The 27,916-nt window shown below is 47.3% G+C and overlaps 1 protein-coding gene across 1 annotated transcript in view; it reads left to right on the top strand.

Moving 5' to 3' along the window:
- LOC139540464 (glutamate receptor ionotropic, NMDA 3B-like) overlaps positions 1–27,916 on the top strand; it is a 112,761-nt gene that overhangs the window by 82,666 nt on the left and 2,179 nt on the right. Inside the window, exons 3-7 of the mRNA XM_071344312.1 lie at positions 3,686–4,784; positions 4,919–5,064; positions 10,065–10,180; positions 22,225–22,376; positions 27,255–27,419. Coding sequence (XP_071200413.1) covers positions 3,686–4,784; positions 4,919–5,064; positions 10,065–10,180; positions 22,225–22,376; positions 27,255–27,419 — 1,678 coding nt within the window. The remainder of the gene's footprint in view (positions 1–3,685; positions 4,785–4,918; positions 5,065–10,064; positions 10,181–22,224; positions 22,377–27,254; positions 27,420–27,916) is intronic.

Raw genomic sequence — 27,916 nt, 5'->3', positions numbered from 1 at the left:
ACGTCCTTCCTAACTGAAATTCACCTTTCAGCATAACAATAACCTAACACAAGGCCAAATATACATTGGAGTTGCTAACCAAGACAACAGGGAAGGTTGCCGAATTACAGTGTTGAATGAAATCTGTATGAAAATCTATGGCAAGACCTGAAAATGGCTGTCTAGCAATGATCAACAACCAACTTGACAGAGCTTGAAGAATTTGGAAAATAATAATGTGCAAATTTAGCTTAATCCAGGTGTGTAAAGCTCTTCAAGACTTACCCAGAAAGACTCACAGCTGTAATCGCTGCCAAAGATGATTCTAACATGTATTGACTCAGGGGGTTGAATACTTAACTAATCAAGATATATTAGTGTTTTATTTTTCATGAATGTTTTACAAATGTTAGCATTTTGTGTAGATCGTTGACAAAGAAATGACAATTAAATCAATTTGAATCCCATTTTGTAACACAACATAATGTGGAAAAAGTCAAAGGGTGTGAATATTTTCTGAAGGCATACATACATACAAAAGTTTGTGGAAATTCTTTCAAATTAGTGGATTCGGCTATTTTAGCAACACCCGTTGCTGACAGGTGTATAAAATCGAGTCCACAGCCATGCAATCTCTATAGACAAACATTGTCAGCAGAATGGCCCGTACTGAAGAGCTCAGTGACTTTCAACGTGGCACCGTCATAGGATGGCACCGTCCAACAAGTAATTTCGTCACATTTCTGCCCTGCTAGTGCTGCCCCGGTCAACTGTAAGTGCTGTTACATTAGGAATACCTTCAGAATATTGAGTTCACTCCAACACTTCCTACAGTTGTGTCAAGTTGGTTGGATGTCCTTTGTGTGGTGGACCATTCTTGTTACACACAGGAAACTGTTGAGCTTGAAAAACCCAGCAGCGTTGCAGTTCTTGACACAACCCGGTGCGCCTGGCACCTACTACCATACCCCCTTCAAAGACACTTAAATATTTTGTCTTTCCTATTTACCCTCTGAATGGAACACACACAATCCATGTCTTAATTATGTTTAGGCTTAAAAATCCCCTTAATTTACACTGATTGAAGTGGATTTTTAACAAGTGACATCAATAAGGGATCATAGCTTTCAACTGGATTCATCTGGTCATGGAAAGAGCAAATGTTCTCAATGTTTTGTATACTCAGTGTACATACATGCATACATACACACGCACGCACGCACGCACGCACGCACGCACGCACGCACGCACGCACGCACGCACGCACACACACACACACACACACACACACACACACACACACACACACACACACACACACACACACACACACACACACACACACACACATACACATACACATACACACACACACATACTGTTGTATTGCATTCTGTTGCATCTCCTTTTAGCCAAGTTGTGTCTGAATAGTGTTTTCAGGTCCATGTTATTATAACGGATTGGTTCGGTAAGTGCTGTAGACAGTTAAGTAGTGATTCTCTCCCAGTGTCAGTGTTCACAGGAGACTGCAAATAGGCCTATCTCTTGCTGAGGTCGGACTGTTCGTCACCCCTAACCACAGAGCAGCTCTTCTAAACACAATGATAGATGCAGCCTCCACTGTTTGGAGAGAGGCTGGAGTGTGTTTGTACACATATCCTCTCTCACACACACGTGCACACACGCGCACCCACACATGCGCGTGCACACACACACACACACACACACACACACACACACACACACACACACACACACACACACACACACACACACAGACACACAGACAGACAGACAGACAGACAGACAGACAGACAGACAGACAGACAGACAGACAGACAGACAGACAGACAGACAGACAGACTCTCTCTCTCTCTTTCAAACACACACGCACATGCACACGCACGCACTCATCCAGCTGGAATACAAACATGAAGTGGAGGAGGGTAGAGTTTTAAGCTTTATTCATGAGTTCCAGTCAGTTGCCTCCCCAACAGGGCAGCCAGGCAGCCAGGCTCCCTTATCAAAAGAGCCCACAGTCCTTTCTGTCTCTGCGTGGCTCAGAGCAGTGCAGAGCGACAGCAGCACACAGCTTTACAGCTGCTGTATCTGCCACAGACCAGAGTAACAACAGCTGCGCAACCTAGCCATGCAGCCAGCGTCTCAGCACAAAAACACAATAGAATGAGCTTCAATTGGACCAATTGTAACTAGGCTCAGCTATATCATGTTGGAAAAAACGATACACCAGAAATGATGCAATAGCTTGTGGGTCTGGAATGCTAGAGCACCATGTTGTATTTATTAATTGGCCGAAAGAGGCAAGTCATTTTGAGCAGTAAGCAGTTAGCACTTTGTTTCAGGAGTAGTGTTTGTTGCCTGCGGCATCAACGCAGAGGAGAATGATTACAACATTTTGAAAAGCACCCTTTTATAACTATAATAAAACTATATTCAGTTCTACCAAGTCATTTGGGAGGGCCATCTAACTAATGGGATTGACTGGGTGCCTATTGCAGAGTAAAGATCGCCGATGTCGAGATAACAGCGTTTTGCTCAAGAACAACTCCATGATAATCATAATGTCACCTAGACACATAATTACAGCTACATAACAGAGCAACTATTAGAGAGAGAAGAGGGCTTCAGGGGTGGAAGGGATGAATCACGAGAGAAATGCATGAGGGTTGATGACAGCGGTAGATAGAAACCCAGCGAGGTTGAGGTGTGGGGGGGGGATGCTTTTAAGTAATTGCAACCTGTGCCTACTGTTAAAGAGGAACACATAGCCTTTCAATGTAATGATGTAATAGCATCCAGCTCCTTTTATCTCGTGTGGGGTTCAGGAGAAAGAGGAGAGGAGGGGGGATATAGGCTGAGACAGGGAGAAATTAATGACCTAAAGGTTTGGAGACAAATGACCTTTTAATTTTCGATGAAAGAAGTTCAGCGGCGATCACATGGTGTCATCTCAGTTATTGATGGCTGCACACATTCATCCTGACACAACATGACTGTCACAGCTACCCTCGGCCAATGGGATTGGCTGGATCTGTATTTCCTGAAGTGACCCCTTCGCTAAGCTAAACCACCATGCCGTAATTCATTGAAGGGCTAACCGCTAGGGGCTAGCATTTCACCATGGATCCGAGACAGAAATGTATGAACTGGGGCAGGTTTTCACATGAAAATGAACTACTCACTCGCTCAACTAAGCAGAGCCTGGTGTTCAGAGTCTGTGATGAGGCCAAAAAGGTGTCAGCCAGAAAGATAGCCAATCCTAGCCATGGGGAAATGACTAGCTGTCAATCAGGGCGGTGACGGTATACACTGTTGGCCTTGCTGCAGGTGCAGGATGGATTAGTTTGGCTTCAATAGATGCCAATCCTGCTTTTGACATATTGTGCTACAGTAGCTAAGGTGCCTGTCTGGATTGTGCTGCAGGTCAGGTGTGGAGAGAACAGGTGTAGGTGGTTACAGTCAGATCACAGTTTGGAGTTCACTGTGCATTTCCTGAAGTGAGTTTGATACTGTACAGTCTGACTCACTATCCCTGTGGCCAGAAGTCTATGTGCACCTCCCCCCGCCACCACACCATAGAAATCATCTATAGGAAATGCAATATCTTGGGACTCAAATGCATGCACTAAATAGCCTGAAGGGTAATGAAGTCCTGTAATCTAATGTGATCTCCTCTGGCCTATAGGTTCCTGTCCAACACGTCGTTCTCAGGGCTGACGGGGCCGGTGTCGGTGCAGAGGAACCTATCCCGAGTTCTCACCTCTCAGCGATTCCACATCTGGAGCTTGCAGCGGGACGCGGTGGGCCAGCCCACCTGGGTGACAGTGGGCAGCTGGGAGGGGGGCCGCCTGGAGGTGGAGGACCAGGGCCTGTGGCAAGGGCACAATGGCAAGGGCCATGGCCTGGGAGAGGGCCAGGGGGGGCGGGGTGGGGGCCGGTGGCGAGCCGGCAGTCCTGTGGCAGGCAGCCGGGTGCGGGTAGTCACCCTAGTGGAGCACCCCTTCGTATTCACGCGGGAGGTGGATGAGGACGGGAACTGTCCGGCAGGACAGTACTGCCTGGACGCGGGGACAAACAGCTCAGACATGCTGGAGCGCTACTTCAGTGAGCGTGCCACGGGCAACTCTACCTTCCTGCCCACGGACTATGGCAAGTGTTGTTACGGATACTGCATAGACCTGCTGGAGAAAATGTCAGAGGACATGCGTTTCGAGTACGACCTGTACATCGTGGGTGACGGGAAGTACGGTGCATCGAAAAGCGGCCGCTGGACTGGGCTGGTGGGCGACCTGCTCAATGGCGTGGCCGACATGGCCGTCACCTCATTCAGCATTAACTCAGTACGCAGCCGTGTCATCGACTTCACCTCGCCCTTCTTCTCCACCTCGCTGGGCATCCTGGTGCGCAGCAAGGACACGGCGGCGCCCATCGGCGCCTTCATGTGGCCCCTGCACTGGTCTATGTGGGTGGGCATCTTCGTGGCGCTGCATATCACCGCCCTCTTCCTCACCCTCTATGAGTGGAAGAGCCCGTTTGGCATGACGCCACACGGACGCAACCGCCTGCGCGTCTTCTCCTACTCGTCTGCGCTCAACCTGTGCTACGCCATCCTGTTCGGCCGCACGGTCTCCAGCAAGACGCCCAAGTGCTGGACGGGTCGGTTTCTGATGAACCTGTGGGCCATCTTCTGCCTGCTGGTGCTGTCCAGCTACACAGCCAACCTGGCCGCCGTCATGGTCGGCGAGAAGACCTTCGAGGAGCTCTCGGGGATCCACGACGCCAAGGTGAGGCGAACTCTTCTCTCCCACCACAATCTTGTTCTCCCTCACCCTCTGTCTCTCTAATCTTCCCTCTCTCTCCCTCCCTTCCTCCTCTCCCTTCATCCCTTCCCCCTCTGCCTTCCTCCCTTCCACCCCAGCTCCATCACCCATCCCATGGTTTCAGGTTTGGCACAGTGAGGGAAAGCAGCGCTGAGGAGTACATGAAGAAGAGTTTCCCAGAGATGCACGAGTACATGAGGCGCTACAATGAGCCCACCACACCCGATGGGGTGTCCACCCTCAAGTAAGAGATCACAACCCTACTTCTGGAGAGCTACAGGGTGTGCAAGCTTTTGTTCCAGCCCTACACTCACATACCCGATTCAGCTAATCAAGGTCCTAATGAGCAGCTGCTTAGTAGAATCAGCTGTGTTCGAGTGGGGCTGGGACAAAAAGCCTGCACCTGCAGTATCACTCCTAGAGTAGGATTGTTCATGGCACCTCTGAGCTACATCCATAGAAATACTATTTAAAGGCACTTTAACCTACATTTGATTGTATCCATGGGTGTTTATAAGTGTTTTTTAAGTTATTTGGCCAGAGGTGGATCAAGTCGAGCACAGAGTAGATAGATACTTTCTCTGTCAGCTCTGTCTTCCTCTGGGAGAAGTGTTTGTTGTGTTCCTCAAAGAAAGGTCTGTCATCAAGGAAGACAGAAGAGAAAGGCAAAGGAGAGGAGAGGCCAGTGGTATTGCTTCAAAACAAGATCAAATGGGAAAGGGAGCACACACAAACAAACTGTCTCTCTGCGCGTGTTGTCCGACTCTCGAGAGACACAAGGCTGCAAAGTTGATCCTCAGGTGGAAGAAGAAGGGTTATAGTTCAATTTAGACCAAGAGAGAAAACAACTGTCATTTGAGCTTGTGATTGTGTAGACTGTGGATCCTCCTATTTTATCTTAGTTTTGTAAAATCTTTTGACAAGATTAGCCAGTAGCCACATAGACATGTTTGAATATTGTGTTACAAAATAACTTAACCAATACTACCTGAAGAGTGATCCTAGGGAGTGATAGATAAAGGGGGAGTAATCAGGGTAGTGATGAAGTCCAGGTGTGCCTCATGAGGCGCAGGTGTGCGTAATGAGGGTTGCCAAGTGTGCGTAATGATGGGTTGCCAGGACTGGTGGTTAGTAAAGCCGGAGAGGGGGAGTAGACGTGACAGTACCTCCCTGACTCGCGGCTCCAGCCCCAGGACGACGCCAGCCAAGGGGGCGGCCCCGAGGGCAAGGAGCGGGCCGGTCCGGATGGGGAAGGTGGAAATCTCGTATGATGTTGGGATCTAGAATGTCGTCCACCAGAATCCAACACTGCTCCTCTGGACCATACCCCTCCCAGTCCACCAGGTATTGGAGCCGACCCCCACGACGTTGGGAGTCCACGAGGGATCTGATGGCATAGGTGGGACCTCCTTTGACGTCCAGGGGAGGCGGAAGGGTATCGTGGGAGGTGGCTTCAGCCAGGGGACCAGGAACCACTGGCCTGAAGAGGGAGACATGAAAAGAGGGTGAGATTTGGTAGTTAGTGGGGAGCTGTAATCTATATGTCACCTTGTTGACCCTCCATAGAACCTTGAACGTCCCCACAAACCAGGGGCTCAGTTTCTTACAGGGCAGGCGGAGTGGGAGGTTCCTGGTGGAGAGCCAGATGCAATCACCAGGATGGAACACGGGAGCCTCACTGAAGTGGCGTTCCGCCTGCTTCTTCTGGTGGCGGACGGCACGCTGGAGCCTCACGTAGGCATCGTTCCAAACTTCTTCTGCGTGCCTGAACCACGGAGCCAGGGTCGGCTGATAACCCAGAACACACTGGAAGGGAGTCAGCCCGGTGGAGGAGTGACGCAATGAATTCTGGGTGTAATCCGCCCAGGGAAGGAATCGGGCCCACTCTCCCTGCCGGTCCTGACAGTGACTCCTCATGAAGCTCCCTAGCTCCTGGTTCATCATCTCCACCTGCCCGTTAGACTGAGGCCGGTATCCGGAAGTGACCCCCAGCTTCTCCATGAAGGTTTTCCATACCCGTGACGTGAATTGGGGGCCACGGTCGGAGACGATGTCCTTCGGAAGGCCATAGTGCCGGAAGACCTGCTGGAACAGTGCCTCAGAGACCTGGAGAGTGGTAGGGAGACCAGAAAGAGGGACAAAATGACAGGATTTCGAGAATCTGTCCACAACCTCTAAAATGGTGGTGAAACCATCAGAGAAGGGGAGAACAGTGACAAAATCTTTGGACAGCTGTGACGGGAAGGGGAAGTAGTTTACCCTGCTGGAACGTGAAGGGGAGTTTTGGATTGAGTACATACTGAACATGAGTTGACATAGTAGACGACGTCCTGTGCCAAAGTGGAACACCAGTATTTATCAGAAAGGGATTGGATGGTGTGGGTGATACCTGGATATCCAGCGGCGAGGGATGTGTGTGCCCAGGTCAACAGCTGATCTCTCACCTCCGCAGGAATGTAGATGCACTCTGGAGGGCAGGTGGTAGGAACGGGTTCCCTCTCTAGAGCTAGGCAGATGTCCACATCTACGTCCCACAACACGGGGCCAACAATACGGGAGGAACGATTGATGGGCTAAAGGGCACCCACAGGACCCTCCACCGACGTTGAACCACAGGGTGTGGGAAAGCAGTTCCTCCGACATCCTGGTCCTCAGGCGATGATTCTCATCTTAGACCAAGAGATGGGGGGTTTATGAAGTTGAAGCCACGGGAGGCCGAGGATGACTTTGTGCACAGGTGCAGAGGTGATGAGAAAGGGAAGGCTTTGAGGGTGCTGTGACGTGCGTAATAGTGCCGGGTCCCCACTGTCATTTATCCAGGGCTCGGACCAAACAGGAAGAGGAGAGCAGGTACACAGGGATGTTGAGGGAGGAGACAAGGGCCTAGTCGATGAAAATCCCTGCAGCACCGGAGTCCACTGGAGCCGTAGAGACAACACCTGAGCGACAGCCAGCCAGTGAAATAGAAACCAGGAAGGGTTTGGCGGAAAACGATGAAGGAATACGGATGATCACGGGGCTGTTCCTCTGCCCCAGTGGACTTCTGGTTAGGATGCACTGGACACAGCTGTAGCCGGTGCCCATCCTGGCCACAATAGGGACACAACCCCAGCCGTCTCCGGTGACTTAGCTCTGCCGCGGAGAGATGTGATTCCTATCTCCATGGGTTCAGGCTCTGCCTCAGGACAGCCGAAGGAGAAAGGCGAGGGATGAGGGGACCACCGACGCTCCCGAAGAAGGTTGTCCAGACGGATGGCAATCGCGATGAGCACGTCCAGGTAAAGGTTGTCGTCCCGACAAGCCAACTTTGTTTGGACATCCTTGCGCAGTCTTCTTCAGAATAGGGTGTGGAGTGCCGGCTCATTCCATCCACTGGGGGCTGCCACGGTCTGGAAGGTGAGGGCGTACTCCGCAGCAGTCTGGGAACCCTTCCAGAGTTGGAGTAGTCGCCCACCTCCCTCTTTGCCATCCTGTGGATGGTCGAAGACTGCCCTGAACAGAGCTATGAACCCCTCATAGGAACCCAGCTCCTCCTCTCCTCTCTCCCAGACGGCCATAGCAAACTCCAACACCCACCCGTTCAGCAGGGAAATGACCGTGGCAACGTTGGACCTCTCCTGGTGGGGGCTCCCGTCTGATGAGCGAAATAGAAGGAGCACTGGAGTAGGAAGCCACGGCATTTGGATGGAGTCCCGTCATATCTTCCCGGGAGGGGCAGTTGGGCATCGGTGACCTGGGCAGATTGCTGGGTAGGCTGGGAGACTGGTTTGCTGGGTTGACTCATGATAGAGGGCTCTGCTATTTGAAAGTAAATCCTCTCGTGTGGTGTCGAGGTGGTGGAGGATGCGAAGGACCTCATCCGTAGTCGCATGCAGTTGCGCCAGCTGATCGTGGTGTTGGTGGAGTAGGTGTCCCTGTTCGCCAACAGTCTACCATATATATATATATATATATATATATATATATATATATATAGGGGACCACCGACAGATATATATATATATTTATATATATTATTTTTTTTCTTCTGCTGTTTCCATATTTTCGAGGTAGTATTCTGTAACGTAGACCCAGGGAGTCTGGAAGCAAGTGTAGTGTGATTTTTAATGAAAACAACAATGGAATGAATACAAAACAAGAGCAGCGTGTAACAAGGAAAACATAAACAATACTACCTGAAGCGGTGTGCGTAATGAGGGTTGCCAGGTGTGCGTAATGAGGGTTGCCAGGACCAGTGGTTAGTAAACCGGCGACATTGAGCGCCAGAGAGGGGGAGCGGGTGTAGACATGACAAGTTGATCCCTTCTGGAATAAGAGTCCACTCTTCTAAGTGGATGGTTTGATGGATGGTTTGATTAAACAGCCAAACTGCCAGAAAATTGCTAGTAATATCCACTGTTGATTTCTTACCCAAGAGGTCATCCCCATCCTTACAATTGAAGCTGAAGTCAGAGGACTCCAAAGCTGACACATTTGATAATGTGCAGTTTTGACATCTTGAACCTCCATTATGGTAGTTCCCATGACCCATAATCCTCTCTGGTTCAGCTGATGTGCCTAGTCAGGAGTCAGCATCATAATGGAAGTTGAGTGCCTGATTTGGGCACTGTACTCTGTCTGCATTCATTCCGGGTTTTGTTTGGTCAGACAGGCGATTAATATGTGACAATAAAACATATATTTATCTAATGGCTTTGCTTTACCCTTCTCCTTCTGTCCAATTTCCCTGGATGACTGATTCTGAGCCCCCCATTTACACTGAGACATGAAGTATAAACATGACGGTGACGAGGGCCATGTGCTGAATCTGGAATGAGGGAGGACATAGCCTTTTTGATGTGTGGTGCATAGGATTGAGACATGGTCAATTTCAAACTTGGCCTGTTTGGTTTGTGGTTTACAACGATTAGGATGTGGCCTAGTTGGTGTGTTATGATTGGGACGTGGCCTAGTTGGTGTGTTGTGATTGAGACATGGCCTGTTTGGTGCGTGGTGATTGGGACGTGGCCTATTTGTTGTGTTGTGATTGGGACGTGGCCTAGTTGGTGTGCTGTGATTGGGACGTGGCCTGTTTGGTGTGTGGTGATTTGGATGTGGCCTGTTTGGTGTGTGGTGATTGGGACGTGGCCTATTTGTTGTGTTGTGATTGGGACGTGGCCTATTTGGAGATTTATGATTGAGATTTGGCCTGTTTGGTGTGTGGTGATTGGGATGTGTATAACCCCTTCACCCTGTGTGTTGAAGGGTAGATCCCCCTCAGCTTGATGCCTTCATCATGGACAAGGCCCTGCTGGACTACGAGGTGTCCATCGACGCAGACTGCAAGCTGCTTACTGTGGGAAAGCCCTTCGCCATCGAAGGTAAGAAACCACCCGTCCACCCTGACACTGTATTGTTTTGACAGCACTCAGACTTGATGGCACTAGAGCCATTGCCTGTCTGTCTGTGTCTATGTGTGTCTGTTTGTCTCTCTGTTTATGTGTGTGTGTGTGTGTGTGTGTGTGTGTGTGTGTGTGTGTGTGTGTGTGTGTGTGTGTGTGTGTGTGTGTGTGTGTGTGTGTGTGTGTGTGTGTGTGTGTGTGTGTGTGTGTGTGTGTGTGTGTGTGTGTGTGTGTGTGTGTGTGTGTGTGTGTGTGTGTGTGTGTGTGTGTGTGTGTGTGTGTGTGTGTGTGTGCTTTCTTAAGTGCCCTGGTATGTAGGTAGGCATGCATTTGCTTGAATGTGTGTTTGGATTCCCTGTCCTCTCCCTGTTCTAGTTAATCTCAAATTCACATTCTTTTCATTTGAATATGTATTATTCAAATATATTCATTGGTATTTTGTCTGAACCAACATCACACCCATGTTTCTGAGAGCCTGTGCAGGATTAAGGGGAGTAAGTGGAAACAGCCTCCCGCGGTTCGCCTTTCTGTGTTTGTCTTTCTGCATTGCTGCTCCCACATTGTCAACGCATTAAGGTTCACTTTTCACTGTCAATCTTTTTTAGAGCAGTTACAGTAGGTGTGTGCTGGTGACCCACAGGGTGTGCAGGGAACAGTGGGAAACAGGGACGTACTATCTAAACTTTCCAATAAGAAACATGTTTTTATTTTTATTTGCAAAACGTTATTTGTTTGCCATAATTATACAACGCTAATTCAGTTCACCAAGGACATGATGAGTACTTGATAGCAGATGTATTGTGCAGGGATAGAATAATAGGATGAGTACTTGATAGCAGATGTATTGTGCAGGGATAGAAGAATAGGATGAGTACTTGATAGCAGATGTATTGTGCAGGGATAGAAGAATAGGATGAGTACTTGATAGCAGATGTATTGTGCAGGGATAGAAGAATAGGATGAGTACTTGATAGCAGATGTATTGTGCAGGGATAGAAGAATATGATGAGTACTTGATAGCAGATGTATTGTGCAGGGATAGAAGAATAGGATGAGTACTTGATAGCAGATGTATTGTGCAGGGATAGAAGAATAGGATGAGTACTTGATAGCAGATGTATTGTGCAGGGATAGAAGAATAGGATGAGTACTTGATAGCAGATGTATTGTGCAGGGATAGAATAATAGGATGAGTACTTGATAGCAGATGTATTGTGCAGGGTTAGAAGAATAGGATGAGTACTTGATAGCAGATGTATTGTGCAGTGATAGAAGAATAGGATGAGTACTTGATAGCAGATGTATTGTGCAGGGATAGAAGAATAGGATGAGTACTTGATAGCAGATGTATTGTGCAGTGATAGAAGAATAGGATGAGTACTTGATAGCAGATGTATTGTGCAGGGATAGAAGAATAGGATGAGTACTTGATAGCAGATGTATTGTGCAGGGATAGAAGAATAGGATGAGTACTTGATAGCAGATGTATTGTGCAGGGTTAGAAGAATAGGATGAGTACTTGATAGCAGATGTATTGTGCAGTGATAGAAGAATAGGATGAGTACTTGATAGCAGATGTATTGTGCAGTGATAGAAGAATAGGATGAGTACTTGATAGCAGATGTATTGTGCAGGGATAGAAGAATAGGATGAGTACTTGATAGCAGATGTATTGTGCAGGGATAGAAAAATAGACAGCACACCCTGTGGGTTTCTTGAACCAGGATTGAAAATAATTGTTTCAGAGAAGTATCCCTCCAGGCTAAAGTGGGGGCTGTTGAAATCAGTGAGGGGGCACAATTTTGGGGGGGGGGATCTTGCGTTGGAATTCTGCTTATATCACGCTATACCACAATAAACATAAAGTTCAAATGCAGAGACTCCAAGACCATTGAGTGCTTTTGAAATGACAGGTTGCCACTAAAGCAAGGCCATTTGACAATGAATATAGGCTACAAGATAGATAGGGTAATTCACCTATTACAAACAGCCTATGTGAATGCAGCCGTACACACAGCGTCTTACCAAAATAATGCAAACTAAATGCTGAAAGTAGTAGCATAGTTATTCATGCAAAATAAAAATACTAAATAGCAATTTGGGTTAGAATATCGACACAACTGCGAATGCAAACGAATGAATGTGAACAGAACAAACTAGCGGGAGGTGTACTATAGGCCTACAATCTAAATATCAGATTGATAAAGGCATGACACAATCTATATTTAGCCTATTTACGCTTCAAACATGGAAAATCATGCAGCTCATTAATTCAGCAACACGTTGCGATATGGCACAATACACTTCTGTGGATCAAATTCAACCCACCCACGTAATCATTGAATCAATGCCTGCCTACTGTAAACATGTTCCCAATACGTGCAGTTCCATTTACAACCAAGCAATGGGCTACCATAAAAACAGAATATAGACTATCAATTTCTATGATGAAACATATCGATATGTAGCTATACCCAGGGGCGTCATTTAGGTTCTTGCATTGGAATTATATTGAATTCTGCTTATATCACACTATACCACTATAAACATAAAAGTTCAAATGCAGAGACCATTGAGTGCTTTTGACCAAGAAGTGACACATCTACTGGGTGTTCCAGACACTCTCTTCCTATGAACCAGTTGCTATTAAATTAAGGTTTTTGGGCAGAAAACCTGCAGCAAGGGTAGGATTCAATAATGGCTGTGGAGCCATTATCCTGGCGGTGCTTGTGGAAGGGTTGGTAGGCTCTGCACTTGGTGCTAGCTGGAGCTCGGCAGCATCATCGCTGCTGGGCTTGGTGGTGGCCTCGGTGGTTAGATTTCTGATATCCATTGTGGCAGATTAGCTGGTTAGAGCTAAATAGGCTAATAAATAATAGGCTACCTTTTACAGCTAGTTAAGAAGCTAACTAAACTCTGTAGTGGTGGGGCGTGAGGCAGAGTTGAGTGAAGCAGCTTCAACTGTGACCCCGTCCTTATAAATCAAAATCAAATATTACAGGCGGAGGTATTTTCACATTATTCACGTAGCCTACCACGTTATTCACGTAGCCTACCACAGATGAGCAGGGTTTTTCATGATTTTTATGGAAACCCAAAGGAGTCATACCTAACCGCCCAGTGGCTTTCCCCTTATCACTCTGGCAGGCTCTCTGTCCATGTGCTGATAAAGCGCAGCGGAGATACAGATTTGGCGCCAACCTGTCACTCAAACATTTGAACCTTTTTGCTATTTTTGTATAGGGACATAAAACTAAAACTAAGGGGGGACAAGTTTCAACTGTGGGGGCTAACCCGGGTGTGTATCTCTCCCTGATCCTGATTCCCCCTATCTTTCCTTTACTGAGATATACAGTGCATTTGGAAAGTATTCAGACCCCTTCACTTTTTCCACATTTTGTTACATTACAGCCTTATTCTAAAATGTATTAAATATTTTTTACCCCCCCCATCAATCTACACACAATACCCTATAATGACAAAGCAAAAACAAGTTTTTAGAAAATGTTGCAAATGAGAGGGAACGGTAATAGGAGGATGGGGAACGGTAATAGGAGGATGGGGGAGAGAGGGAACGGTAATAGGAGGATGGGGGAGAGGGGGAACGGTAATAGGAGGATGGGGGAGAGAGGGAACGGTAATAGGAGGATGGGGGAGAGAGGGAACGGTAATAGGAGGATGGGGGAGAGAGGGAACGGTAATAGGAGGATGGGGGAGAGAGGGAACGGTAATAGGAGGATGAGGGAGAGAGGGAACGGTAATAGGAGGATGGGGGAGAGAGGGAACGGTAATAGGAGGATGGGGGAGAGGGGGAACGGTAATAGGAGGATGAGGGAGAGAGGGAACGGTAATAGGAGGATGGGGGAGAGGGGGAACGGTAATAGGAGGATGGGGGAGAGAGGGAACGGTAATAGGAGGATGGGGGAGAGAGGGAACGGTAATAGGAGGATGAGGGAGAGAGGGAACGGTAATAGGAGGATGAGGGAGAGAGGGAACGGTAATAGGAGGATGGGGGAGAGAGGGAACGGTAATAGGAGGATGAGGGAGAGAGGGAACGGTAATAGGAGGATGGGGGAGAGAGGGAACGGTAATAGGAGGATGAGGGAGAGAGGGAACGGTAATAGGAGGATGAGGGAGAGAGGGAACGGTAATAGGAGGATGGGGGAGAGGGGGAACGGTAATAGGAGGATGGGGGAGAGAGGGAACGGTAATAGGAGGATGGGGGAGAGAGGGAACGGTAATAGGAGGATGAGGGAGAGAGGGAACGGTAATAGGAGGATGGGGGAGAGAGGGAACGGTAATAGGAGGATGAGGGAGAGAGGGAACGGTAATAGGAGGATGGGGGAGAGGGGGAACGGTAATAGGAGGATGGGGGAGAGAGGGAACGGTAATAGGAGGATGGGGGAGAGGGGGAACGGTAATAGGAGGATGGGGGAGAGAGGGAACGGTAATAGGAGGATGAGGGAGAGAGGGAACGGTAATAGGAGGATGAGGGAGAGAGGGAACGGTAATAGGAGGATGAGGGAGAGAGGGAACGGTAATTTTTTTTTAAATTTTTTTTATTTAACCTTTATTTAACCAGGTAGGCAAATTGAGAACACGTTCTCATTTACAATTGCGACCTGGCCAAGATAAAGCAAAGCAGTTCGACACATACAACAACACATAGTTACACATGGAGTAAAACAAACATATAGTCAATGATACAGTGAAAAAAAATAAGTCTATATACAATGTGAGCAAGTGAGGTGAGATAAGGGAGGTGAAGGCAAACAAATATATGTATAAATAAATAAAAATATAAAAAGGCAATGGTGGCGAAGTAAATACAACACAGCAAGTAAAATAAAACTAAAAACACTGGAATGGTTGGTTTGCAGTGGAAGAAAGCGCAAAGTAGAGACAGAAATAATGGGGTGCAAAGGAGCAAAATAAATAAATAAATACAGTAGGTAAAGAGGTAGTTGTTTGGGCTAAATTATAGATGGGCTATGTACAGGTGCAGTAATCTATGAGCTGCTCTGACAGCTGGTGCTTAAAGCTAGTGAGGGAGATAAGTGTTTCCAGTTTCAGAGATTTTTGTAGTTCGTTCCAGTCATTGGCAGCAGAGAACTGGAAGGAGAGGCGGCCAAAGGAAGAATTGGTTTTGGGGGTGACCAGAGAGATAAACCTGCTGGAGCGCGTGCTACAGGTAGGTGTTGCTATGGTGACCAGCGAGCTGAGATAAGGGGGGACTTTACCTAGCAGGGTCTTGTAGATGACCTGGAACCAGTGGGTTTGGCGACGAGTATGAAGCGAGGGCCAGCCAACGAGAGTGTACAGGTCGCAGTGGTGGGTAGTATATGGGGCTTTGGTGACAAAACGGATGGCACTGTGATAGACTGCATCCAATTTATTGAGTAGGGTTTTGGAGGCTATTTTGTAAATGACATCACCGAAGTCGAGGATTGGTAGGATGGTCAGTTTTACAAGGGTATGTTTGGCAGCATGAGTGAAGGATGCTTTGTTGCGGAATAGGAAGCCAATTCTAGATTTAACTTTGGATTGGAGATGTTTGATGTGAGTCTGGAAGGAGAGTTTACAGTCTAACCAGACACCTAGGTATTTGTAGTTGTCCACATATTCTAGGTCAGAGCCGTCCAGAGTAGTGATGTTGGACAGGCGGGCAGGTGCAGGCAGCGATCGGTTGAAGAGCATGCATTTAGTTTTACTTGTATTTAAGAGCAATTGGAGGCCACGGAAGGAGAGTTGTATGGCATTGAAGCTCGCCTGGAGGGTTGTTAACACAGTGTCAAAAGAAGGGCCAGAAGTATACAGAATAGTGTCGTCTGCGTAGAGGTGGATCAGAGAATCACCAGCAGCAAGAGCGACATCATTGATGTATACAGAGAAGAGAGTCGGTCCAAGAATTGAACCCTGTGGCACCCCCATGGAGACTGCCAGAGGCCCGGACAACAGACCCTCCGATTTGACACACTGAACTCGATCAGAGAAGTAGTTGGTGAACCAGGCGAGGCAATCATTAGAGAAACCAAGGCTGTCGAGTCTGCCGATGAGGATGTGGTGATTGACAGAGTCAAAAGCCTTGGCCAGGTCAATGAATACGGCTGCACAGTATTGTTTCCTATCGATGGCGGTTAAGATATCGTTTATGACCTTGAGCGTGGCTGAGGTGCACCCATGACCAGCTCTGAAACCAGATTGCATAGCGGAGAAGGTATGGTGGGATTCGAAATGGTCGGTAATCTGTTTGTTGACTTGGCTTTCGAAGACCTTAGAAAGGCAGGGTAGGATAGATATAGGTCTGTAGCTGTTAGGGTCAAGAGTGTCCCCCCCTTTGAAGAGGGGGATAACCGCAGCTGCTTTCCAATCTTTGGGAATCTCAGACGACACGAAAGAGAGGTTGAAAAGGCTAGTAATAGGGGTGGCAACAATTTCAGCAGATAGTTTTAGAAAGAAAGGGTCCAGATTATCTAGCCCGGCTGATTTGTAAGGGTCCAGATTTTGCAGCTCTTTTAGAACATCAGCTGACTGTATTTGGGAGAAAGAGAAATGGGGAAGGCTTGGGCGAGTAGCAGAGGGGAGGGCAGTGCTGTTGTCCGGGGTAGGGGTAGCCAGGTGGAAAGCATGGCCAGCCGTAGAAAAATGCTTATTGAAATTCTCAATTATAGTGGATTTGTCGGTGGTGACAGTGTTTCCTATCTTCAGAGCAGTTGGAAGCTGGGAGGAGGTGTTCTTATTCTCCATGGACTTTACAGTGTCCCAGAACTTTTTTGAATTTGTGTTGCAGGAAGCAAATTTCTGCTTGAAAAAGCTAGCCTTGGCTTTTCTAACTGCCTGTGTATACTGGTTTCTAGCTTCCCTGAAAAGTTGCATATCACGGGGGCTGTTCGATGCTAATGCAGAACGCCATAGGATGTTTTTCTGTTGGTTAAGGGCAGTCAGGTCAGGAGAGAACCAAGGGCTATATCTGTTCCTGGTTCTAAATTTCTTGAATGGGGCATGCTTATTCAAGATGGTGAGGAAGGCATTTTTAAAAAATGTCCAGGCATCCTCTACTGACGGGATGAGATCAATATCCTTCCAGGATACCTCGGCCAGGTCGATTAGAAAGGCCTGCTCGCTGAAGTGTTTCAGGGAGCGTTTGACAGTGATGAGTGGAGGTCGTTTGACCGCTGACCCATTACGGATGCAGGCAATGAGGCAGTGATCGCTGAGATCTTGGTTGAAAACAGCAGAGGTGTATTTGGAGGGCAAGTTTGTTAGGATGATATCTATGAGGGTACCCGTGTTTACGGAATTGGGGTGGTACCTGGTAGGTTCATTGATAATTTGTGTGAGATTGAGGGCATCAAGCCTAGATTGTAGGGTGGCTGGGGTGTTAAGCATGTTAAAATTTAGGTCGCCTAGCAGCACGAGCTCTGAAGATAGATGGGGGGCAATCAGTTCACATATAGTGTCCAGAGCACAGCTGGGGGCAGAGGGTGGTCTATAGCAGGCGGCAACGGTGAGAGACTTGTTTTTAGAGAGGTGGATTTTTAAAAGTAGAAGTTCAAATTGTTTGGGAACAGACCTGGATAGTAAAACAGAACTCTGCAGGCAATCTTTGCAATAGATTGCAACACCGCCCCCTTTGGCCGTTCTATCTTGTCTGAAAATCTTGTAGTTGGGGATGAAAATGTCAGAATTTTTGGTGGTCTTTCTAAGCCAGGATTCAGACACGGCTAAAACATCCGGGTTGGCGGAGTGTGCTAAAGCAGTGAACAAAACAAACTTAGGGAGGAGGCTTCTAATGTTAACATGCATGAAGCCAAGGCTATTACGGTTACAGAAGTCAATAGGAGGATGGGGGAGAGAGGGACCGGTAATAGGAGGATGGGGGAGAGAGGGAACGGTAATAGGAGGATGAGGGAGAGAGGGAACGGTAATAGGAGGATGGGGGAGAGAGGGAACGGTAATAGGAGGATGGGGGAGAGAGGGAACGGTAATAGGAGGATGAGGGAGAGAGGGAACGGTAATAGGAGGATGGGGGAGAGAGGGAACGGTGATGAAAGAGTCTGTCATCTGGCTGCTGTTTCTATTAGCCTGAAAGGGCAGGCCTGCTGTGTTGGATGTGTAGAACGTCAGCTCACGCTGTGTATTCAGATTCATCACTGGGCAGGACACACACATACAGTACACACACACCCATATGCAAACACACACACACACACTCCCTTTTGGCTTTTTCCCTTTTCGTCCGGAAATTCTATAACTGTGGGATAGCTCGCACATACTATATGCCCATTTTTGGTTGCATGAAAGTGTGTGTGTTGTGTGTTGTGTGTTGTGTGTTGTGTGTTGTGTGTGTGTGTGTGTGTGTGTGTGTGTGTGTGTGTGTGTGTGTGTGTGTGTGTGTGTGTGTGTGTGTGTGTGTGGTGAAGGGGTCTATCCTCATATGGGATCGTGTGTGTGTGTGTGTGTGTGTGTGTGTGTGTGTGTGTGTGTGTGTGTGTGTGTGTGTGTGTGTGTGTGTGTGTGTGTGTGTGTGTGTGTGTGTGTGTGTGTGTGTGTGTGTGTGTGTGTGTGTGTGGTGAAGGGGTCTATCCTCATATGGGATCGTGTGTGTGTGTGTGTGTGTGTGTGTGTGTGTGTGTGTGTGTGTGTGTGTGTGTGTGTGTGTGTGTGTGTGTGTGTGTGTGTGTGTGTGGTGAAGGGGTCTATCCTCATATGGGATCGTGTGTGTGTGTGTGTGTGTGTGTGTGTGTGTGTGTGTGTGTGTGTGTGTGTGTGTGTGTGTGTGTGTGTGTGTGTGTGTGTGTGTGTGTGTGTGTGGTGAAGGGGTCTATCCTCATATGGGATCGTGTGTGTGTGTGTGTGTGTGTGTGTGTGTGTGTGTGTGTGTGTGTGTGTGTGTGTGTGTGTGTGTGTGTGTGTGTGTGTGTGTGTGTGTGTGTGTGTGTGTGTGTGTGTGTGTGTGTGAAAGAGAGAGAGAGATGCCCTCTTGTCTCATTTGCATGTTTTATACTTGTGAACTTCACAGCTCACCAGCTTTGAAACGGCAACATTTTGTCTGCCAGATATCTTTCATGAGACTAAGTCACGCACCCTGGAGGGGCGATTGGGGGAGCAATGACTCTCCAATCAAATTCCATTTGAGTCAAGCTGTTTCACTTTTTTTCCTGAAAAGAACCCCCCTCACTTTTTTTCCTGAAAAGAACCCCCCTACTCACACTTCCTTTACATCACGATATTTCATGAAATAGACTTGTGAGAACTGCATTACTCAAATAACTGGTTGCTCTTGAGAGCTGATTTAGTGAGCAATTTCACCAGGGAAGAGGGATCTTTGTTTTCGTTTTCCTGAGTTTGGGGAGACAACTAAACCATGTGTGGAACAGGATCTACACCTTCTCTTTTCACAGTAACTCCTGGAATATTATATTGCTCTTTTTTGCCTGGGTTTTGAAGTGAGAAATGTTCCTCCGTTTTGAGCCCTGACCTCTAGACAGTCATCCATAATAAAGCAGTAATTGGGGTTTTGCTCAATTAGACCTCTCCTATCTCATCTCTCCTCTCCGTTAATTGCATTTTCTAGCCTCCCTCGCTCTTCCCTTTCACTTCCGTCGCTTTTCACTTTCCTCGCACTTCCCTTTCACTTCCGTCGCTTTTCACTTCCCTCGCTCTTCCCTCGCTCTTCCCTCACTCTTTACCCGCTCTTCCCCCGAATCTTCCCTTGCTCTTCCTTCGCTCTTCCTTCGCTCTTCCCTCGCTCTTCCCTCGCTCTTCCCTCGCTCTTCCCTCGCTCTTCCCTCGCTCTTCCCTCGCTCTTCCTTCGCTCTTCCCTCGCTCTTCCCTCGCTCTTCCCTCGCTCTTCGCTCTAATCTTCCCTCGCTCTTCCTTCGCTCTTCATTCGCTCTTCCCTCGCTCTTCCCTCGCTCTTCCCTCTAATCTTCCCTCGCTCTTCCTTCGCTCTTCCCTCACTCTTTCTTCACTCTTCCCTCACTCTGCAATCGCACTTTCTCTGTGTTTCTTCTCACTATTCATCACTCCATCCAGTTTTGTATCTCATACACACACTCATATGTACACACACACAACAGTCACACACACTGCCTTCCTCTCCACCCACCCACTCACACACACACACACACACACACACACACACACACACACACACACACACACACACACACACACACACACACACACACACACACACACACACACACACACACACACACACACACACACACACACACACACACGAATATCTGTCCCTGCCGCTTTAGGATTTCATTTGTCACTATTTTTTGGACTGAGTCGTAGTGGTCTACAGACAGTGTAACTGGAAGGTGCCAGGACTGTCAATTTGGTGATTAAAGCCAACCAGTATTTAATGATTGTGACTCAAAACTGCGAGCCCACGCTTTATTAAGAATAACATCCTCATCAACACTTGGCTACAGGGACATCTGTACCAGTCTGTGCCAGCCTGTGCCAGTCTGTGCCAGCGCAGAGGGGCCAACCCTGTTGGCTTTAAGTGAAACAAAGGGAAGTTAACAGGATCTGAAGCACACACTTTACACTCCATAAGAGTTCAGCTGTTTCTACTTGTAGGAGCACACAGGCTGAGAGACAGGCAGACAGACAGACAGACAGGCAGACCGGCCGAGAGAAATACAGACACGCACATGCAGGCACATACACGTCTGTGTGTGTGTGTGCTTGACTGTGTGTGTATGTGTGTGTGCATGCTTGGGCAGTCTCGCTCTGATGAAACGTGTTAATGTCAGAGCTTGTCTATTATCTGTCATCTTGACTGGCTCAGGGGAGGGAGGGAAAGGGGGGGTGGGGGAGAGAGAGAGTGGGATGGAGGGGGAGATGAGTGACATACATTAGCCATGAGAAACAGAGGGATAGGTAGTGGTAAAACCCATTCAGTGATTAAATAACATTTCTGCCAGTCCTCTTGGAGGGATACAAGAAGGGAGGAGGAGGAGATGGAGGGAGGAGAGGAGAGAGTTGGGGTGAGGGAGAGTTGGAGGGAGGAGAGAGTTGGGGTGAGGGAGAGATGGAGGGAGGAGAGAGTTCGGGTGAGGGAGAGATGGAGGGAGAGATGTGTCTCATTGATACAGGCTCTCATCCTCTGTTATCCCCAGCCCACCACAACTCATTATCTGCTGTCAGAGCCCACACACACACACACACACACACACACACACACACACACACACACACACACACACACACACACACACACACACACACACACACACACACACACACACACACACACACACACACACACACACACACACACACACACACACACATACTTACACCACACACACTCCTTGTCATTATATAATGGATGCTCTTTTTCCTGTTTTTCCCATGTATTCCTCCATCCATCTTTCCTCCAGTTGCCACTGAAGACCACGAGATGGGGATTTTCCCTCTCCATCCTTCCACACACCCCAGGAATCAGATATCGAAAATCTCATTTACTAAATGTAATTTAAACTTCAAAGGAGTTTAAAGTACAGGATCAGCAGTACAGGTAGAAGAGGAATTTGTTGAGGCTGAACTCTTTGGTTCATCTATAATATCCATAGCCTCATGTTCCCCTTCTGGAAGGGATGAAGGTAAGGTCATCCGATTTGGTTTAGTATTGATCCACTTCATCTCCTTGGGCGGGCAGGATCCAGACACAGTCTGCCAGTTAACTCACTCTGCGTGAAGTTTGGAATGATACGCCTATAGACCCCTGCTCAGTTCTCCACCAAACAATTTAGGACAATCTTTAAAGCATTTTGGGCGTTTTATGTGGAACAGCGAAAAACAATGATTTTGTAAAAATGCCTTCTGTTTATTTTGCAGATCTGAGACGTCTGTGTCACTGTTTGTATCCAGGTTAATGATAGCACAGCCATGTGACTGGTGGTATAGAAGGGGATGCGCCACAATTATTTCCATGATATTCTACCAACTACTATACCCATTGTACTATGCTGACGGTAATAGTTCCTCTATCCCCCCAGGCTATGGAATAGGCCTACCACAGAACTCCCCTCTAACCAACAACGTGTCAGAGTTCATCAGTCGCTACAAGTCAGACGGCTACATGGACATGCTGCACGACAAGTGGTACAAGGTGGTGCCTTGTGGGAAGAGGGTGTTCGCCGTCACCGAGGTCAGTTGTCTGTCCGTCTGTTTGTGTGTGCCCCGGTCCCAGACCGGTTTGGACTATGTTGTCAACAACTTCTATTGTTGTGCTTGACCATCGACGTCAGCCTGGGCCCAGATCTGTTTGTGCAGATAGGGACCAGGCTAGTGTGGCTGTGGTGGAGTGGCTGCCCTGTAGGCACACCACGTGGGTTGCAGACAGTTGATGGACATTGGGTTTGGCCATCCTAACACATCTGGACATATCAAACTGGATGTTTGGCTCCATTCCAATATCCACACTAGTATACCACTTGAATGAAGCAATGTATTGGGCATGCATTCTAAGAGATATTTAAGTGTGGTTTGCAGCCACTCCTTACACAGTCTGGAATCCATCAGTGTCAGATGTTTAGGGAAAAATATTTATTCCTAGATTCGACCTCTGTGTGTGTCTATGATATCCTCTCAGGATTGTGTGTCATCCTGAGGTTCTCCTTCAACACCAAGCACCCAGTTGGTCGAACTTCCTGCCCCAATGGACTGCTATCATAGACATACACTGAGTGGACAAAACATTAAGAACACCTTCCTAATATTGCGTTTTACCCCTCCTCTTTGGCCATTAAAGCGTTCCACAGGGATGCTGGCACATGTTGATTCCAATGCTTCCCACAGTTGTGTCAAGTTGGCTGGATGTCCTTTGAGTGGTGGACCATTCTTGATACAAACAGGAAACTGTTGAGCGAGAACCCAGCAGCGTTGCAGTTCTTTACACAAACCAGTGCGCCTTGCACCTACTACCATACCCTGTTCAAAAGCACTTCAATATTTTGTCTTGCCCATTCACCCTCTGAATGTCACACAGACACAATCAATGTCTCAATTGTCTCAAGGCTTAAAAATCCTTCTTTAACCTGTCTCCTCCCCTTCATTTACAGTGATTGAAGTGGATTTAACAAGTGACATCAATAAGGGATCATAGATTTCAACTGGATTCACCTGGTCAGTCTATGCCATGGAAAGAGCAGGTGTTCTAAATGTTTTGTACACTCAGTATATATATATATACTGTGTTGATATACTTCATTGGCTGTTACTAATTCATTAACTGGTTGTTATAATCCTATTAAATAGTGTTATTATTGTTGATGCCCTGTTACTGGGGCAATCGTCTGGTCCCATCAGCATGATGATATGGGCTGTTTACCTTTTGGCTCCTACTCCACAGACAGACAGACAGACACAGACAGACACAGACAGACAGACAGACAGACAGACAGACAGACAGACAGACAGACAGACAGACAGACAGACAGACAGACAGACAGACAGACAGACAGACAGACAGGCAGGCAGGCAGACAGACAGACAGACAGACAGACAGGCAGACAGACAGACAGACAGACAGACAGACAGACAGACAGACAGACAGACAGACAGACAGACAGACAGACAGGGCCTAGCAGCCGAGGACTCTGGGATTGCTTTTCTAATACCAACACCACATCAGCCTGCGCTGATTTGTGATCTTCACAGACCCAGCAAAGATAGAGTGTGTGACTGAGGTTTTGTGGGTGTATGTGCGTGCCTGTGTGCGCGTGCCTGCTGGTATGCATTTTCCGGATGGGGAAAACGGTGCTAGAGAGACAAGCAGTGATCCCAGCCATCTGTGCAGAAACATCAAAGTCATTCCCAGTCTTGTCATTACCTAATCATCATTTACGTTGGGGAGAGATTTACGTTGGGGAGAGACTGACGAATGGATGGTAGGACACTGATGTTTCCCACATGACAACATCTCCCGTTCACCTCGACTGAGCCGCACACGACACGACTAACAATAACATCTCTTCTTTTAGGTACGTCAAGGGAACAATTTTAGTTAGTTTTATTGATTTACCCCGGCTGACACTCCTTTGAACTATGATGTCATCATGTACCTGTCCACGACGACCCCTCAAAAGATACTCAAATTCATATTTGGAAATGTAAAATAATATACGTTTTTGACAGAATCACATTCCAGCCTGTCATTTTCAAGCTGCCTTGGATCAATGTTAGAAACTCCAAGGAGAGTGTACATGCAGCGCATCTATCATCTACCAATCCAAAACTACCACATTCTACAAACCATATGTTTTTCACATTTTAATCTTTCACAGTTTCCTCTATATGTTTCACACAGTAGCACCCGGATGGCATTTCTATTCTAATCTAATTTGAAGGGCAGAATTACCGTGGCTTGCATTGAACAGATTATTTCAAATTTTCATTCCAAATCCTTCTGCTCACATGGATTCGGAGGGGAAAGGCTGAGGGACAGGGGAAGGGAGGGGAACGGGGAGAGACAAACTACACCTCCCAGAAACAATATGGCGGAGGACGGGTCCACTCTTAAACACGGTCGACAGGCTAACACCATCCATACTGGGGGCCCTACGTGCTAATAGGATGAGTTATTCCCCCTGCATACTGAACACTACTTGGTCGTGGAGAGAGGGAGAGGGAGGGAGGGGTGAGAGGATGGAGGGAGAAGGTAGGATGGAGAGGGGGAGGAAGAGAGAAGGATGGGGGAGAAAGGGAGAGAGAGAGAAGGACAGATGGGGGGTGAAGTGGGTAAGATGGAGAAGGGGAGAGGGAGGGAAGGTGTAGAGGAGAAGGGAGAGAGATATAATGGTGAAGTGGAGGGAGAGAGAGAGAGAGCAGACTGGCGGAAGGAGGGAGGGAGGGAGGGAGGGAGGGAGGGAGCAGAGTGGCGGAGGGAGGGAGGGAGAAAGTGGGAGAGAGTGAGAAAGAGAGAGCAGAGGCTGGCAGCTCCCTCTCTTGGCCGAGTCCCAGAATTAAATGGGAGGAGGGACTGGGTCTAGGATGGGAGGGTGGCAGGAGGGATGGGGAGGGCCTGTACTGCACCCCTGGGGTTCACTGTGTCAGCACTTCAGAAACAAGCCCGCTGTCCTCCACCCCTCCCTCTCTCAAGTTTTCCTTCTCCCCCTCCCTCCCTCCCTCACATCTAAGTCCAAACCTCTACAGATAAGATCAGAGAGGCAGCTTTCGGTTTAGAACATTTCCTATGAAAAGTTCTCTCTCCTTTTCTGCAAAGTGTCAAACAGCGTTGAACAATGTGGCTGCCTATATATACAGCACATCTCCAACAACTCATGTTGTTTGACCTTGATAGGCTAGATTCCTATTTTATTGGAGGTGTACAGCACTATACAACTACTGTACTGTATTGCTGGCAGACACTCAGACAGGGTTCTCACTGCTCGCACTGTGCTTCTCAAACACACACTGTCGTCCTGACTTAGGCTAAATGTTCTCTAAGCACGGCTGGAATTCAAAAGGACATCTGCAGCAGCCCACAGGGTAGACACTAATCATACCGGTGGAGGCTGCTGTGGGGGGAGGGCCTGTTCCAGCTCATAATGGCTGGAATGGTATCAAACGCATGTTTTTTATGTGTTTGATACCATTCCATTCACTCCATTACACTCCATTCCAGCCATTATTATGAGCCATCCTCCCCTCAGCAGCCTCCACTGAATCATATAGGCTAGAATAGAGTAGAATAGAAGGGTAGGCTCAAAGGAATAGAATGAGAACTCATATCTCTGGGTAGAATAATCTAGAACCAAATAGAATAGAACGCAACAAAATCAATAAGGCAGCCAATGGCATGGAGATCAGGATTGTGTTGGTTATTAGTCACAATACTCAGGTCTCTAAAGCCCTGTTTATGCCTGGTTCTAACATGCGTCCTTTATCCTGATTTTGTCCACGTTCTGATTGTGCCCACATTTTTAGACAGGTATAGACAATTAAAATATGCATGGTGATCTGATTATGATCAGATCTTCCTAAACACCTCCGGAGGTAGTCAGGGATGCATTGTGTCTCTGGTGTAACGGATCTGGACAGTGAAACCATTTAAATCATCATTATTCTGCCCTCTAAAATCATCAGGTATCACTATTGACTTATGGCATCAATATGTCTCTTAAAATAAATGAATAAATATTATTTAGAAAAATATCTGTCAAATAATTTACATTCATGTAAATCTGGTCACAATGCGGACACAGTGGACAGAAAACAGACACAATGGCTAATATGTGGGCACAATCAGCATGTGAACAAGATCAGGACAAAGGACACATGTTTTCACCAGGTATAAACAGGGCTTAATAGGAGCGCAGCAGCATCTATTTAATAAATGCCACGGTAAATAGTTCTCCTTGGCAGGACACTTCCAGACAACTCTTGTGGACAGACAGATGCCTCCTGATGTCAAAACTGTAACGGCCCAATTCAGACTTGGGAAATCTATTTATTTTTAACACTTTTTGGTAGTTTTGACTCTATACTGTCATTTGCGCATGGCTACATACATCTATAGCTTGGGTCTCCACATTTCATATCTGCAAGTTATAAGACCAGCATTTCATACATTTTACTGTGGAAAAGTTGATATGTTGATATGCTTCAGTTTGCTTTCATGTGACTGGTTTCTCATTTGTCTCCAGCAGTCATAAGGGAAAATAGATATAAAACAATTGTCACTTATATTTACAATCACCTTATCCAAATGGCTTACTCATTTACTCATTATATGGACCATGTCGATCTCTGTATGAATAGAAATTAATAGAGACTGCCCCCTAGAGGTGAAAACAGGGAGCGTCAGAAAAGATGAGAGACCTGAAATGATGCTCAGTATCCATTGGATAGAGATCTAATGACAAGGTTCTCAGGGACCAATCACCATCATCCCAAGGACTGATGTCAGTCCATGGGCCAGAGGTTGACAAACAATTTACTACATTGTTAAACCCTTTGTTACAGGTGTTAACCCTACTCAAGTAACCCAACTGTCCACTCAACTTCCCTCCCCCACCTCATACAGACTCTCCAGATGGGCATCCGTCACTTCTCAGGGCTGTTTGTGCTGCTGTGTGTGGGCGTGGCCACGTCACTGCTCACCCTGGCTGGGGAGCACGCCTTCTATCACATGGTGCTGCCACACATCCGACGACGACAGAAGTACAAGTACTGGCTCCACACCAGCCAGGTGAGATGGAGGGAGGGACTGTGTGAGTGAACCAAAGGAGAATGTAAGTGTGAGAGTGTGTGTATGTGTGCACATGTGTGTGTGTACAAGAAAGAATGAGAAAACAGAGAAAGTGTGATTGAACCAAGAGTATGTGTGTGTGTCAGAGAGAAAGAGAGAGAGGAGAATGTGAGTGAACGAAACAGACAGATGCTGTGTGTGTGTGTGTGTGTGTGTGTGTGTGTGTGTGTGTGTGTGAGCGTTTGTGTGTCAATATAATAACCTTCACAGTGAGTCTCTCTGCCTCAGGCTTCAGACTTTTTCATAGCTTCTTTCATTGGCCTTTTTAAAGTGCTCTTTTTTACTTGAACACATTTGTGGCTTTCCCTGTCATGTTTTACGAACTCTATATCTAAAAGCAGTTACGCTTCACAAATCCTCTGGGAATTAAATATGAACAAATATTGATTGCTTGTAAAAGGCTGTTTATGGTGTAGGTTTTTCACTCTCTTGGATAC

The sequence above is a fragment of the Salvelinus alpinus genome, chromosome 15 (assembly GCF_045679555.1).
Source record: "Salvelinus alpinus chromosome 15, SLU_Salpinus.1, whole genome shotgun sequence".
NCBI lineage: Eukaryota > Metazoa > Chordata > Actinopteri > Salmoniformes > Salmonidae > Salvelinus > Salvelinus alpinus.
Note: the sequence above shows the minus strand (reverse complement) of the source record. Positions and strands in the feature narration are given on the sequence as shown.